Source organism: Muscardinus avellanarius, assembly GCF_963383645.1.
Source record: "Muscardinus avellanarius genome assembly, chromosome: 12".
Classification (NCBI taxonomy): Eukaryota; Metazoa; Chordata; class Mammalia; order Rodentia; family Gliridae; genus Muscardinus; species Muscardinus avellanarius.
This window is the reverse complement of record NC_137798.1, coordinates 99,345,974-99,359,912: the sequence shown is the minus strand read 5'-3', so window position 1 is coordinate 99,359,912 and position 13,939 is coordinate 99,345,974. Positions and strand designations below refer to the sequence as shown.

Genomic DNA, 13,939 nt, shown 5'->3' with positions numbered 1-13,939 from the left:
TGGGAGGCTGAGACAGGAGGATCGCACAGGTTCAAAGCCAGCCTCAGCTACTTAGTGAGGCTCTCAGCAACTTAGTGAGACCCTGTTTCCGAATAAAGTATAAAGTAGGTCTGGGAACATAGCCTGGAGGTAGAAAAGTCCCCTGGGTTTCACCAGTACCACCAAAAATAAAAATAAAAAATAAAAAATAAAAGGAAGAAAAGAAAGCTAACACTCATTTTGTGGAAATAGGGAACTGAACTGTCAGCAGGCAGCAGTACTCTCTCTAGGAGAAGAAGAAGGAAGAAGAATTTCCTGCCCCTCCTGTGCCCATCCACACAGACCAAAAGACACTTCTCTCTGAAAGACAAGATGTCCAGGGAGCATTTCTGGGGAGTCACTGCCCAGGGCAAGAGCCATAGACAGAGCCCGATCCCAGACCTCACACCAATGCGACCACGTGGAGGCGCAAAGCACCCTGGGCCTCAGTTTCCACCTGGTGGGCCTCCTGTACCAGCGGTTCCCTGTCCTGTAGACTCCCCAAAGGCTGGGAAAGGTCTGGTTTTGCTCACGCTCTGGCTGTACTGGACACTCAGGGCATGGTCTGTCCTGGCTCTGCGTTTGGGGAGGTCAGGGTGACCCTCCTCTGCCATCACCATGCCTAGCCCATCCGAGGCCGGCCAGGCACCTGCTGCCCCCTCCTGCTCCTCCCTGCTTAAAGCAGAGCCACCAGCTGTCTGGCCACTAATCACAGGTGCACCAGGAAGTCCTGCTACGGCCAGCAGGACCGCCCGGCGCGACCAGCCAAGGGCTAAGGCGTCTGTTTCAAGCTGCTGCGTCTTGCCGGCTTGTTGTGCCGCTACAGCTAATCTCTGTGAGCCACGCAGCTCCGAGCGCACGGAGGCCAGTCCAGGCTCCGCCGACGTGTGTGGCCTCGAGGGGACAGTCACCCCTTGGCCCTGGCCTCAGCCTTCAGCCCTTCTTACTGGTTGGGAGGTTGGGGAAGGGACAGGCTGCAGGGGGCCCACACCCTGATTCAAGACCCAGTTCGGGGTACTCCTTTTCCTCTTTTCTCCATCCGGGCAGTCTCGGTCGCCCTGCAATTCTGTCCCACTCTCAGGAATGGTCTCTTTTACATCTGCTTTCCTGATGTGCAGAAAGCCCCTCCGGGGTCGGGGTGCGGTAATCTTCATAAATCCTCACTGTAATCCGCCTTGAGACTCCACAGCCCCGGCTGACCCCCTTTCAGCACCAGAAAATCCACTGGGAGCCCAGTTAGCCTCTTCCCTCTTGGGACAGCTCCACCAGCAGGAGCTCTTGCTTAAATTAAGCCAAAATGGAAGCCGGGCGTGGTGGCACACACTTGTCATCTCAGCATTCGGGAGGCTGAAACAGCATTGTGGTTTGAAGACAGCCTCAGCTACTTAGTGTGGCCCTTTGCAACTCAGTGAGACCCTGTTTCAAAATAATGAAAAATAGGGCTGGAGTGTAGCTTGGAGGTAGAATGCCCCTGGGTTCCAATCCTAGTACTGCAAAAAAAAAAAAAAAAGTCAAACTGTTTATCGGGAATGTTATCTTCTTTGGTCCTACTAAGCACATTCGCTCCCCTTCATACAGGTCTTTTTTGTAGGCAAGCCCTCCCATGCCCTGCTGCCAAGCTGCTGCCGAGTCTTCTGAGTCTTCTGCCACTCGTATTCCTTTCTTCTTCTTTTTTTTTGGTGGTACTGGGGTTCCTGGAAGCCCTTCTACCTCCGGGTTACACTCCCAGACCCATTTTTACATTTTTATTTGGAAACAGGGTCTCCTAAGCCAGCGCGCGTGGCTGGCTTCAAACCTGTGCGATCCTCCTGTCTCTGCCTCCCAAGCGCAAGGATTACAAGCGTGCCCACCACGCCTGGCCGTATTCCTTTCTTCTGAACCAGCCAGGGGCGATCACAGCACTTCTGGAGCCGGCAGGTGCCAAGCCAATGGGCTGTCACCTCCCTCCTTTAGATACACCAAGTAAAGCAGCCGAGAGCTGGCAGCTCACATTGGGCTCCCTGTCAACCTCACCCCTGAAATAATGGCGGAGTTTGTGAGCCCAGAAGACCTTTTCTGGTCCTTTGCTGTCTCCTGATGCTCCTGGAAAGTAGGCCGGCCTTCCTGCTCGTTGTCTGAAATCCAGCCCAGCCACAGAGGTGCTCCCCCACCGTGGAGGCCACTCAGACGGTGGCCTCCCCTTGACCTCACCGCCTGAACGCCATCACCACGGCCTCCTGGGCATCCCGATGGGACAGAGCGCTGTGCCCGGAGCCCAGCTCACTGAGAAACCTTGGGCAAATACGTTGCCCTCTGGGCCTCAGGCTCCTCATCTGTACAACAGGGGTCACACTTGATGACATTTTCAGTTTTAGGCTTTTTAGTAGTCACAGGTGACAGGACGGGAAGGCTGTATCCCTGCCCAGCGCCCCCCAGTGGTGGTTTCTCTTGCAAACTTGGCGCAACAGGAAAATAAACACTGGGAACATTTTTCAGATTTTATTCAGGGGTCACCACTCTGGTCCGTGTCCACTTCAGCGAGATTATTGGTGGGGGCAGGGATGGAAGGAAGCCAGGGCTTCTCGCCTGCCAAGCACGCGCTCCGCCACCGCGCCCCTGCGCAGCCCACAAGGATACCCTCTCCTAGCTTGTAGGTGAAGACAGCGTCCGCGAAAGGGCGTCCCGTGTACACACTCATTGCCCTCCTCTACCACGATGTCCATCCCTTTGCTCTCCTATCCCTCCCTCCCCTTTTCTTTCTCTCTCTCTCTCTTTCTTTCTTTTGTTCTTTCTTTCTCTCTCTCTTTTTATTTTTGCGGTGCTGGGGATGGAACCCAGGGGCATTCTATCTCCAAGCTACACCCCCAGCCCTATTTTTTTATTCTTTATTTTAAAAACAGATTTCCACTGAGTTGCAGAGGGCCTCACTAAGTAGCTGAGGCTATCCTCGAACCCACATCCTCCTGTCTCAGCCTCCCAAATGCTGGGATGACAAGCGTGCTCTGTCACGCCCAGCTATCCTTTGCTCTTTTCAAAAAAAGGTGGGAGGCAGCCCGAGAGTCACTTCATTTCCAGAGTATCTCAACAAGGCCCCGCGTGGGGGCTTCTGTGAGCTGGCCCATGCACTTGGCCTCTGGCTGGCTGCACAGCATCGTCAACAGTGAGTCTCCCTGCATGTGGGGCTGAGAGGAGTCCTGTGGGGAGTGAACAGGTCTGGAGAAGGGCTGGACACAGAGAACAGCCAGACTGGTGCTGCCTTCCCCGGTTCTCATGGTGGAACCTGGGGAAAGGGCACAGCAGGAGGGCTGGAGATGTGCAGAGGCCACCACGCTCATCAGCCTGCTCAGATTCTTCCTGGCCACTGGGAGCGATGGTGTGAGTGTGGGTGAGAGAAGCAGTAGCCAGGCCGCCTTCCCACCTGCTCCTCGTCACACTCGTGACTCATCTCCAGAGAGCGGCGAGAACCTGCCCGTGCCATTGCGACATCTCAGAATTCCCCGGGGCTGGGATCTGGAGGGGCTTAGCACTGCTCATTGCCCGCGATGGACAGTGATGGATGCAGGGCCGGGGGTGGTGTGTGGCCTGGATCCTTCCCAGCACTGAGTAGTAATGGGGCTATGACTACTGGTCACATGAGTCCCAGGCCCCGGCCAGGCCCCAAGCTGGCGGTGGAAGAAGTAATAAGTTTCCACTCCATCCTTCCCAGGCAGGAAAGTAGGAGCCCGCATGGGCGCTGGAGCCGGGAAGGTGGGAGTTCCATTTGCTAACTCATCCTCTGCCCTAGGTGTTAGCACCCGGGTGCGGCCTGAGCCTGGACCCAGCTGTGAGACATGCCAGGCGAACCGCCAGACCCTGGGGAATTCAAGGGGAATTCAAGGCAGGAATCTCTCTCCCTCTGCAAACAAGTAGCCGTCCCCTGACCCCGCAGAAGCCTCCTGTGAGGCTGCCCTCCCCCTCCCGCTGAGGGGCTGCTGCCCCAGCTCTGCTGATGTCCTGCCTCCCATGAATCAGGACTCGGACTTACAGAGACCCTGGTGACAGTTTTCCCTGGGACGGCAGACCTGCGCGCCATGGCCTCTGACTTCACAGGCCTAGAATCCTAGGGATTGGTTTTTGTGATCCCTAGAAAGGATTTTTATAGCCACGAGTTTAACACAGGCAGAGTTAGAAAGGGGTCATTTTGGGGTCAGTTGCCGCGCGATGGAGAGACCAGAGATATTTGCCTCTTGGCTTCCTATTCCTGCCCATTACTGCCCCTGCTCCGCAGCATCTGCCTGTTGAATTGCTGCCGTGGGGCCTGGCAATCGCCAGCCCAGCCTCCACCTCATCGGTTTCTTCCTCAGCCTTCGCTCCCCCAGCCTCCTCTTCCTTATCCTCCACATCCTCCTTTGGAAAAATGCAGACTAGGGACCTCACAAAGGATTGAAGAGATTGAACAAGGCGACTGGCTGAGGACACTGCTTGGTGGGTGCCATAATCCTCCCGGGACCATCCAGGGCAAGTCATGTGCCCTCCGTTTCCTGGATTATGGATGAAGAAGCTGGACCAGACCAGAAGTTGTAAGATCAGCCGCCTGCAGCTGCCGGGCGTGTGTGATGCCAGCGGGAGGGGCCCCACTGCCACTTGACACAGAGGAATCAGTGTCCCGGTGGCCCCAGAGGTCAACTCCGAGAGGACTGGGAGCCCTCCAGGATTACAGCTGTGTTCTCGGTGCCTGCAACCCAGTGGCTGACGACATAGGTGCATGATAGATGCGCCGTGACTTTCTAGTCAGTGAAGCAGCTGTTCAGTATTGCAAACCACGATCCTAATGTGGATTTTCAGTATTGGTAAGGAACTCGCAAGCAACTTTTAAACACCATCAGACCATTGTAAACACATGTGCGGGATGGATCTCGCCTGTTGACCCAAACCCAGCTGTCTGAACCACGCTGTGCTCTCCAGGAAGACAGATCATGAGATTATCACCCATGCGGGCCGGTGGCCAAGCTTCTCAGCCCTGTCGCAGGCTCCGGGGTCACCAGCCTCCTTTCTCTTTCTGGAATGAATCCGTGTGCTCTGTTCCCCAAGGGACAGCCCTTTCACACAGGCCTGGAGGCTGCCCTCCCCTCGCCCCTTGTCTTAGGATCTGAGGGCTGCACCTCCTTCTCCAGTCTACGAGCCTGACCTTGGCTGCTGGGGTGCGACTCTCTCCTCTCGGGGCCTTGCAGTGCTCTGCCTGCCGCTGGGGCCCGGCTGACCACACAGTTCCTCCACTGTAGTGACTCTAGCCCCCCCTTCTCTCTCCCCTTCAACCTATCATCTCCTGGGCTGGCTCTCCTTCTGGCCTGTTCCACTCCAACATCCTGTCTCAGCTAGCATTTCCACTGCCGTGATCCAAAACACTGACAACCACAGCTTAGAGGAAGGGAGATTCATTTGTTCATGGTTCTAGAGATTTCAGAGTTCAGTCCGTGTCAGGCCGGGTCGGCGGAGCTCAGGGCACCGCAGCAGGAGGCAGAGAGGGTGAGCAAGCTCTGCTCCCACATCATGGGGGCCAGAAACAAGAGGGCAGGAGGATTCCAGGACACACGTGGTCCCAAGGCCACCTCCCCCTGCCACACCCATCTGCCCGGGTTACCACCCACTAAACCCATTACAATGTATTTGTCCACTGATGGCTTAATTATATCTACTAATTATATATTTGTTTATATTGAAAGTATATATTTGTCCTCTCATAATTATATCAACTCTGAACACCCCCTGCTGCCGTGCACATCCTGTCGTTTTCGCTCTGTCTTCCAGGTGCCCCGACTACTCCTCTCCTTTACCTGTGTTAATGTTGCTCAGCTTCCCTCACCTCCTGCGGGGGTTTGGATCTGAAATGTCCCCCAAAGGCTCATGTGTTAATGGCTTGGTCCCCAGTCCTGGTGCTGTTGGGAGGTAGGGCCTAGAGGAAGGAAGTCAGGTCATTGGGTTGTGCCCTTGAGGGCCCCTGGCCCCTTCCTGTCTCTCTTTGCTCTCTGCCTATGATAGAGGCTCTGACAGGCCTCTGTCTCCAGGTACCCATGCCATGATGTACTGTGCTGCCGTAAGCCCAAAGCAACAGGCCTAGAGACCAAGATCTGAAATCTCTGAAACCATGAACCCAAACAAACCTTTTCCTTTATTAACCTGAGTAGCTTGGGTATATAATTTTTTTTTTTTTTTTTGCGGTATTGGAGATAGAACCCAGGGACATTCTATCTCTGAGCTATACCCCCAGCCCTATTTTTTATTCTTTGTTTTTAAACAGGGTCTCACTGAGTTGCAAAGGGCCTCATTAAGTAGCTGAGGCTGGCCGCAAACTGCGATCCTCCTGTCTCAGCCTCCCAAATGCTGGGATTACGAGTGTGCACCACCACGCCTGGTTCGGCTCAGGTATTTTGTTACAGTGACAGAAAGCTGACTGACACACTTCACCCACTTCCCCATCCCAGTCATTTGCCACAATGGCCAGGACCCCCAACTTTCTTGAACTATGGCTGTCCATCTGGCAGAACCCAGCTGGGAGCAATTCAACTGTCTGTCTTTTGGGGATTCCACCCATCGCTTGAGTAAACTGCACGACAATCTGATGCTTTCTAGTTTCAGCGGGGACTTGGGGGTCCTTGGGACACCTTCATGCTTTCCTACCCAGTGAGCTCTCCCTGACTACTGACCATCATGGACCTTCTTGACACATCCATTCTCCTCTAACCCCAAGCCCTCTTCCTTCACCTTCCTCCACTCTCTCCCTCCTCGCCCAAACCTACCTGCTTCTGGCTCTGATTGGTATCTTCTGTGGGGAACATGTCTTTTCTCTGTTTTGCTTGGCCACCTGCTCATTCCTTGGGACTCAGGTTATATGTCCCTTCCTGCAGAAAGCATTCTCTGACTGTCTCTCCCATGCATGGAGACTGGGGCCGCTTCTCTGTGCTCTCATGCCCCTCTCTCATGTGGACAGACAGGATGGTCCTCCTGTTCTATGGCACCCTCTTAATTATTTTCCAGTCGCCATGAGCCTCTGAGGGCACAGACATTGCCAGGTTCTCGGTTGGATCTCTGACAGTCAGGAAAGCTTGTGTACCAGCGTTCTATGCGCTTTCATGAATGGCACATGCTTCCCCACGTCTGGTTTTGGTGATACCTCTACCAGCCCTTTCCCCCATCCCTGTATCCAGAGTTCACCCTTTGCAGCAACTCAGCTCACAGTGTACACCCTTCAACAGTGTTCTCTCTGGCCTGAGAAGAAACCTGGCCCCCCTTTCCTCAAAACACCCAAGTGCTGGGTCTATAGCGTCCATTTTTTGTTTTCTTTCTTTTTTATAATTTTTTAGATCTATGTAAGTTCGTGCAGATAGCATCTTTAGCCATACTACCTCTGTATTTTTAGAAATTAGCTCAGAAAATTCTGGATAAATAAAAATATTATTTAAAAAACCTCCCTGGATGCTTGTATTGGCTTCTTGTTGCTGCTATGACAGATTACCACAAATTCAATGGATTAGTACAACATCGATTTATTCTCTTACAGTTCTGGAGGCCATGGCTAAAGGTAAAGTGTAGTCAGGGCTGTATTCCTTTCGGAAGCTCCAGGGGCAGCTGTCTTCTTGCCTTTTCCAGCCCCTGCAGTCCTTGGCTCATGGCCTCTCCTTGTACAGCATCAGCCTCGGCCTCTGTCCTCACATCTCCTTGACTCTGACTCTCCTGCCTCCTTCTTAGTGGTGGTACTGGGGTTCCTGGAAACCCTTCTACCTCCGGGCTACACTCCCAGACACCTATTTTTATATATACATATATTTTTTTATTTGGAAACAGGGTCTCTTAAGCCAGTGTGGTTGGCTTCAAACCTGCGCACGATCCTCCTGTCTCCACCTCCCAAGCGCAGGGATTACAAGAGTGCGCCACCACGCCCGGCGTGTCCTGCCTCCTTCTTAATAAGGATTCTTGTGGTTATATTGGGCCTCCTGTATAATCCAACATAATTTTGTTATCTCAAAATCCTTAGTTTAATCATACCTACAAAGCCCCCTGGTACTCTATAAAGTAACATTCACAGGTTTTAGAGAGCAAGTCCTGAATATCTTTGTGGTTCATATTTAGCTGGCCACAGTAGTCTTTATGAAATGCTTGGTAAAGCCAAGCTTCTGGGTTCCCGTTTCAATTCCTCCAGAACAGGTGGAGGATTTCTTTTCGATGGGACGAGGACATCGGGGTGAGACTTCTAGGGGTACACTGCTTATACAGCTCCCAGACCTTAGTCCTGAAGAGCTGGCCCGTGAAGACATAAATCACAGGATTCAGGCAGCTGTTGATGAAAGCCAAGAAATTGGCCAGCTGTAGGCCAAGGTCGATGAACTCCTCCCAGGAGCAGCCCTGGAGGACTCGCACATGGAACAGGAATTGTAGGAAGGCAAAGAAGTGGTAGGGGGCCCAGCAGACCAGGAAGGCAGCCACGAGTGTGAGGATGAGCGCCGTGGTCCTGCTGCCCTCGGGGCCCCCACACCTGGTCCTGCTCACCTCTGCCCGCCCTCGCAGGGAGGCCAGGATGTGGTAGTTGAAGAAGAGAATGGCGGCCAGAGGGAGGAAGAAACCCAGCACGTTCAACTCTACCATCCTCAGGAAGTGCCAGGCCTCGTGGGGGAAGAACAGGATGCAGGCGGACACGTTCAGGTTGGGGATGGCTTTGACGGATCGCAGCAGGAAGGTGGGGGTGCTCAGCAGGCCCCCCACCACCCAGATGAGTGCGCAGGTGGCTTGGGCCCGCCGCCGCCGCCGCCACCTCCGGCTGGCCATGGGATGGACCAGCACCCTGTAGCGGTCCTGACTGATGGCCACCACCAGGAAGATGCTGATGAACAGGTTGGCCTTGATGATGCCGTTGACCACGCGGCAGAGGGCAGCCCCAAAAGGCCAGTGGAACTGGTTCCAGATGTTCTCTGCCCAGAAGGGCAAGCCCATGACAAACACCAGGTCAGACGCCGCCAGGTTGGCTAGGTAGATCTCTGCCACGTTCAATCGCCGCCGGGGCAGCAGGAGGACGGACAGGACTAGGAGGTTTCCCAGGAGGCCGAAGAAGCAGATGGTGATGATGACTGTCGGCAGCGTGCGGTGCAGCAGGTCCCAGGCCTCTGTGGCATGGTCGCAGGACGTGGCGTTGGCAGGGGAGAGCTGGCTTCCATTGGGAGACTGGAGCTCCAAGAGTGTCCCGGATGCCATCCACAGTTGCCTGAAATGAGAAGCCTGTAGCATCACACTGGAGGTGGAGGACCACAGCCTGCCACTGGTTTAGGACAATAAAGTTTTATTAGCACCTGGCCACACCCACTCATTTGCATATCACAGATGCAATATTTTTACACTATAGCATTGAGTCAAGTGGTTGCTCTAGAATCTTGTTGGCCTGCTCAGCTGGCGGTGCTCAAATTCCTTCCTTTAGAAGAAGAGTTTGCTGACCTCAGGTTTAAAGGAAGGGACCAGGGGGTTGATGCATGGGTTCAAATGTGGGCATAGACTTTCCTCCTCCTCTTCTTCCTCCTCCTCCTCCTCCTCCTCCTCCTCCTCCTCCTCCTTTTCCTCCTCCTTCTTTTTCTTCTTCCTCTTTTTTTTCTTCTTCTGTATGTGTGGCACTGGCATTGAACATAGGGGCATCCTACCACTGAGCTATACTCCTAGCCCTTCTTATATCTTATTTCAAAACAGTGTCTTGCTGAGTGGTTGCTCAGGCTAGCCTTAAACCTGCAATCCTCTTGTCTTAGCCTCCTAAGTACTAAGATCATAGGTCTGCACTGGTATGCCTGTCTTCCTTTCCTTTTTAAAATTTGGAGCTAATTGTATCCCCCCTCCCACGGAACTGCTGATGGTATTTATGGAGTGCTTAGCGTGGTGACTGGCTATAGGGCATGCCCAATGGAAGGTGGAGATTAGTTTGATCAATGACCACATTATTATTAAAGAGACTGGCAAACAGATCATGAGTGCCTGCTTTGTGCCAGCACTTGGCAAGACTCTAGAGATGCACGGGACAGCCTGGTCTCCAGCTCAGGGTGCTCACTGACCAGGGCTCCTGAGTTGTTCTGTGCTCTTTGTCCCCAGATGGGGGAGCTGGCCAGTCTTAGGACAGTCTCCGACTCTCAGAAATGCTCAACAAACCTGAACTATGAGTGTCCTCACTGCTATCCCTCAGCCAGGCTTGAGATCCCTCCCACTGGCCACAGCCTCACGGTATCTAGCCAAAGAGACTGTGCAAGAGAGAATTAATCTTGGAAGGCTCTGCCTGGCTGTGTGATCTCGGGCAAGTCGCTTCACGTCTCAGAGCTGGACTTTCCTCAGGGGAGCATGATGACTACAAGAATTCTTTCTACCTGTGACATTCTGTCATGTCACGCACACTCTGAGTCACTCACACTAGGATGGCATTCACTGGCTCCTCTGCCCATTCAGCCACTGGACAGGTATTTACCTAGCAGCTGCTATGTGCCAGGCACTATTTGAAACATAACAGAGAATGGAAAAGGCAAAAATCTCCAGTGTGGAGGAGAGTGTCACTAAATAAGGACTGAGGATATACATACATACATACATACATACATACATGCTTTTTTTTTTTGCAGTACTGGGGATGGAACCCAGGGGCATTCTACCTCCAAGCTATACCCCCAGCCCTATTTTTATTCTTTATTTTGAAACAGGGTCTCACTGAGTTGCAGAGGGCCTCACTAAATAGCTGAGGCTGTTCATGAACCGTGATCCTTGACTCAGCCTCCTGAATGCACTGCCCCTCCCAGCTAACAAAGAGTATATTAAATACTGGTGTTGGTGGTGGCAGAGAGGGGTGGCTGCAGGGAGACAGTGAGGCACGACCGGGTCCTAGATATACTTTGGAGATCCTACCACTGTGATTTCCAGTTGGATTCAGGGTGAGAAAGGAGAAGCAAGGCAATGCCCAGGGTTGGGCTTCAGTCCCTGGGGGTGCGCAATTGTCGTCCATGGCGTGAGGATGACCGAGGGGAAAGAGGTAAGACCCTTCAGGGAGTGATCGGGAGCCTGAGTTTGGACTTAATCGGGTTGAGGTGCCTGGTGGACATCAACCAGCGGTGACCAGTGGGCAATTAGCTATACAAGTCTGGCGTTCGGGGACCAGACCTGAGACAATGATACCTAATTGGTCGATGTGATCACAGGGATGATCTTTAAGTCCACAAGACTGGATGAAGAATCACCTAGGCGAGCACCGTAGGTGAGCATCAGCTGCTGGGTCACTACTTGACCGATGAGCAGGCAACGGGCAAGCCTGATTTGGTTCTGTGAGGCAGCCATGTGCACAGGGGCCGAGTGTGTGCGGAGACTCGGGATGTTCTTGTTATGTGGCTTTGGTATTTATTGCAGGGCATAAGTCCACCACTAATGGTTTCTTATCTGGCAATACTTTTAAATTTTGCAATAAACGCTTCTGACAACAACTGGTCTAAAAGACAAGCGTTCGATGATAATTTCAGTTTTAAACTTCTGACTCTCCAGGAAGTTTGTTGAGCATATGACTTGAATAAAACATTTGTACCCGACCCCCTCTTCAGGGCTGAAGGGAGGGGGTGGGCAGGATAACAGCTCCCAGAGATGTCTGGGTCCTCCTTTGATCCCTGAGTCCTGCAGATATGTTACTCTTCATGCAAAAGGGACTTTGCAGATGTGACTAGACTAAAGGGCCTGAGATGGGGAGACGATCCCGGGTCATCCAGATGGGCTCAATGCTGTTCGGGGTCTTTACAAGGAGGAGGCAGGAGAGTCAGAGAGAAATGTAAAGATGGTCCACAGCTGGCTTTGGAGATGGAGGAGGGACTGTGTGCCAAAGAATACAGGTGGCTTCCAGAAGCTGGGCTAAGACTCTCCACCCCCAGAGCCTCCAGAGGGAACCAACCCTGGCAATGCCTCGCCTTTAGCCCTGGCCTCTGGAACTGGAAGAGGATGAATCTGTGTTGCTGGAAGCCACCACATTTGTGGCAATGTGTTACAACAGCTGCAGGACATTAGCACCCGGCCTGGGAAGCCAGTGGCCGCAGGAATTCCGTGACCACAGCAAATCAATGACTTCAGCTGGAAGGGATGGGGTCAGGGTCGGTGCCCTCCCTCCCTGGCCTGATGGTGGCTCTGGCCAGGGCAGCTGGAGCTGGTGTCGGCTTAAGCCAGGCGTATCTTACAGGGATTGACTTTCTAGGCTGTTACCTGTTTTTAAAAGTAGACAGAGAGAAGAAATCTTTCATGGCTTTTTTAGGCTTAGCTCTGATATTTGCCTGGCACACAGTACGTGCTCAACAAACTGCAGCTACTGTTATTGTTAGTAATATTTGATCCCATCTGAAAAATTCAGAGGGGCCCTGGGCATACATCCTGAAGATGAGGATTCACTCATTTCCACATGATTTTTTTTTTTGAGGTCTGCACATTTTACCCTTGGCATGTGCTCTTTGAGAAAAACCATACTTTTCTTCAACAAATTAACCCTCTTCAAATTAACTCTAATTTCAGCGGTTAGGTGAAGAAATAGACATTTGAAATATAGACACAGATGGTAAGGATATTAGCATGGTCACAAAAAAAGAATACTATTTTTAAGCCACACATAACCCGAGCAGTTATTGGCTATATGAAATCTTGTAAGCCAGCCTGGGAGAGGTTAATTGATTTTTATAAATCAGAATTTGTACATTGTAGTGGGACAGAGTCCATGGTTTTACTCAGAACTAATAAGTTTCATTTGACTGTGATAAAAAGATCTACTGGAACCTTCCCAAGCTGTTCCAGATATCCCTCCTCCTTTTCCTTCTGTTCTGAGAAAGCAATTAGAACCCAAGCTAGGCATGGAATTGGTTTAGAATGACTTCTGCTAAAACATATACCCTTATAGAGTATATGCCCTGCCAGTATATAGGTGTAAAAGGAAGTTTTCTGTTAGTTCACATTTTTAAGAGACGCATCTTTTCTTTTATTTTACTCTCATAAAAGAAAAAATAAAAAGCTGGTTCTTTACTTACTCAGAAAAAAACGAAAGAGCTCCCAACTTGAGCTGGGGTTTCTGGTGGCGAGCGCAGCCTGTGGAGGTTTCTGCACTGGGGAGCTCCGTGGATCTTAAATGAAGACTCCTCTGTGATGTCACAGAGGGACTGTGGAATAAGTGAGTCTTTGGAGATGGAGGAGGCGAGCTGGTATTTGGAGAGGAAAACAGACTCTCCTTTCACTTTGCATTAGGGGGTGGTGAGGGATTACTCAGCCGCCATCTCCCTCTCTCCTTGGGTAACATCCGGTGGGGCTGGCGAATCTACGCGAGACGGGTCCATTGGCAGACAGGCTCGACTCCCGCCAGCTCCCCCGGCGCTCACAGTCTGAGCCTGGGCTGAGTGATGACTTCCCGGTGCCTAGTTGGCCCCGGGGGCCTGGGATTCTGCAGCGGCTTCAGTGGGAGCCAATTTGAACATCCCTTTTGGGTTTTGGTCATGAAGGCTACACCGCCAGGAATCCATCAGTGGGGACCCCGGGATCCAAACTGAGAGCTGGGAAAAGTTTGACTCAGGCAGTGCTCAGCGCTGAGTAACATCAGATGTGCTTTATCCCTGAGCTCGCCTGCCGGTTCTGAAATTCACTTTTGATATAAACCTGCACCTCTCAAGTTACACTACTCTAGAGCCCCCTTTCAAGGCAAAGGATTTATGTCTCTGGATTCAGGTTCTAGCCCCAACTCCTCCAACAGGACTGATATATAGTAAGTGTTCAGTAAGTTCTTGCTGAATAAATTGAGAAAATCAAGACATTCCTGGCTCTCTCTGCCAGACACACTTTGACCAAATGACCCTTATCTGTTCTTGTCATTCCTTAAAAAAATTGAGGCTGTGTCCAGCTCCCTCCCTTCCTGCAGGGGACGGGCCAGGCTGGAATTGTGGCTCCT

At 52.1% G+C, this 13,939-nt stretch overlaps 1 protein-coding gene across 1 annotated transcript; it reads right to left on the bottom strand.

Moving 5' to 3' along the window:
• Window positions 1-8,160: 8,160 nt before the first annotated feature.
• Window positions 8,161-9,219, bottom strand: BDKRB1 (bradykinin receptor B1; the record flags this gene model as incomplete). Its single annotated transcript, XM_080706903.1, has 1 exon — window positions 8,161-9,219. The coding sequence occupies one exon, from the start codon at window positions 9,217-9,219 to the stop codon at window positions 8,161-8,163; it is 1,059 nt and encodes a 352-aa protein (XP_080563029.1).
• Window positions 9,220-13,939: the final 4,720 nt, after the last annotated feature.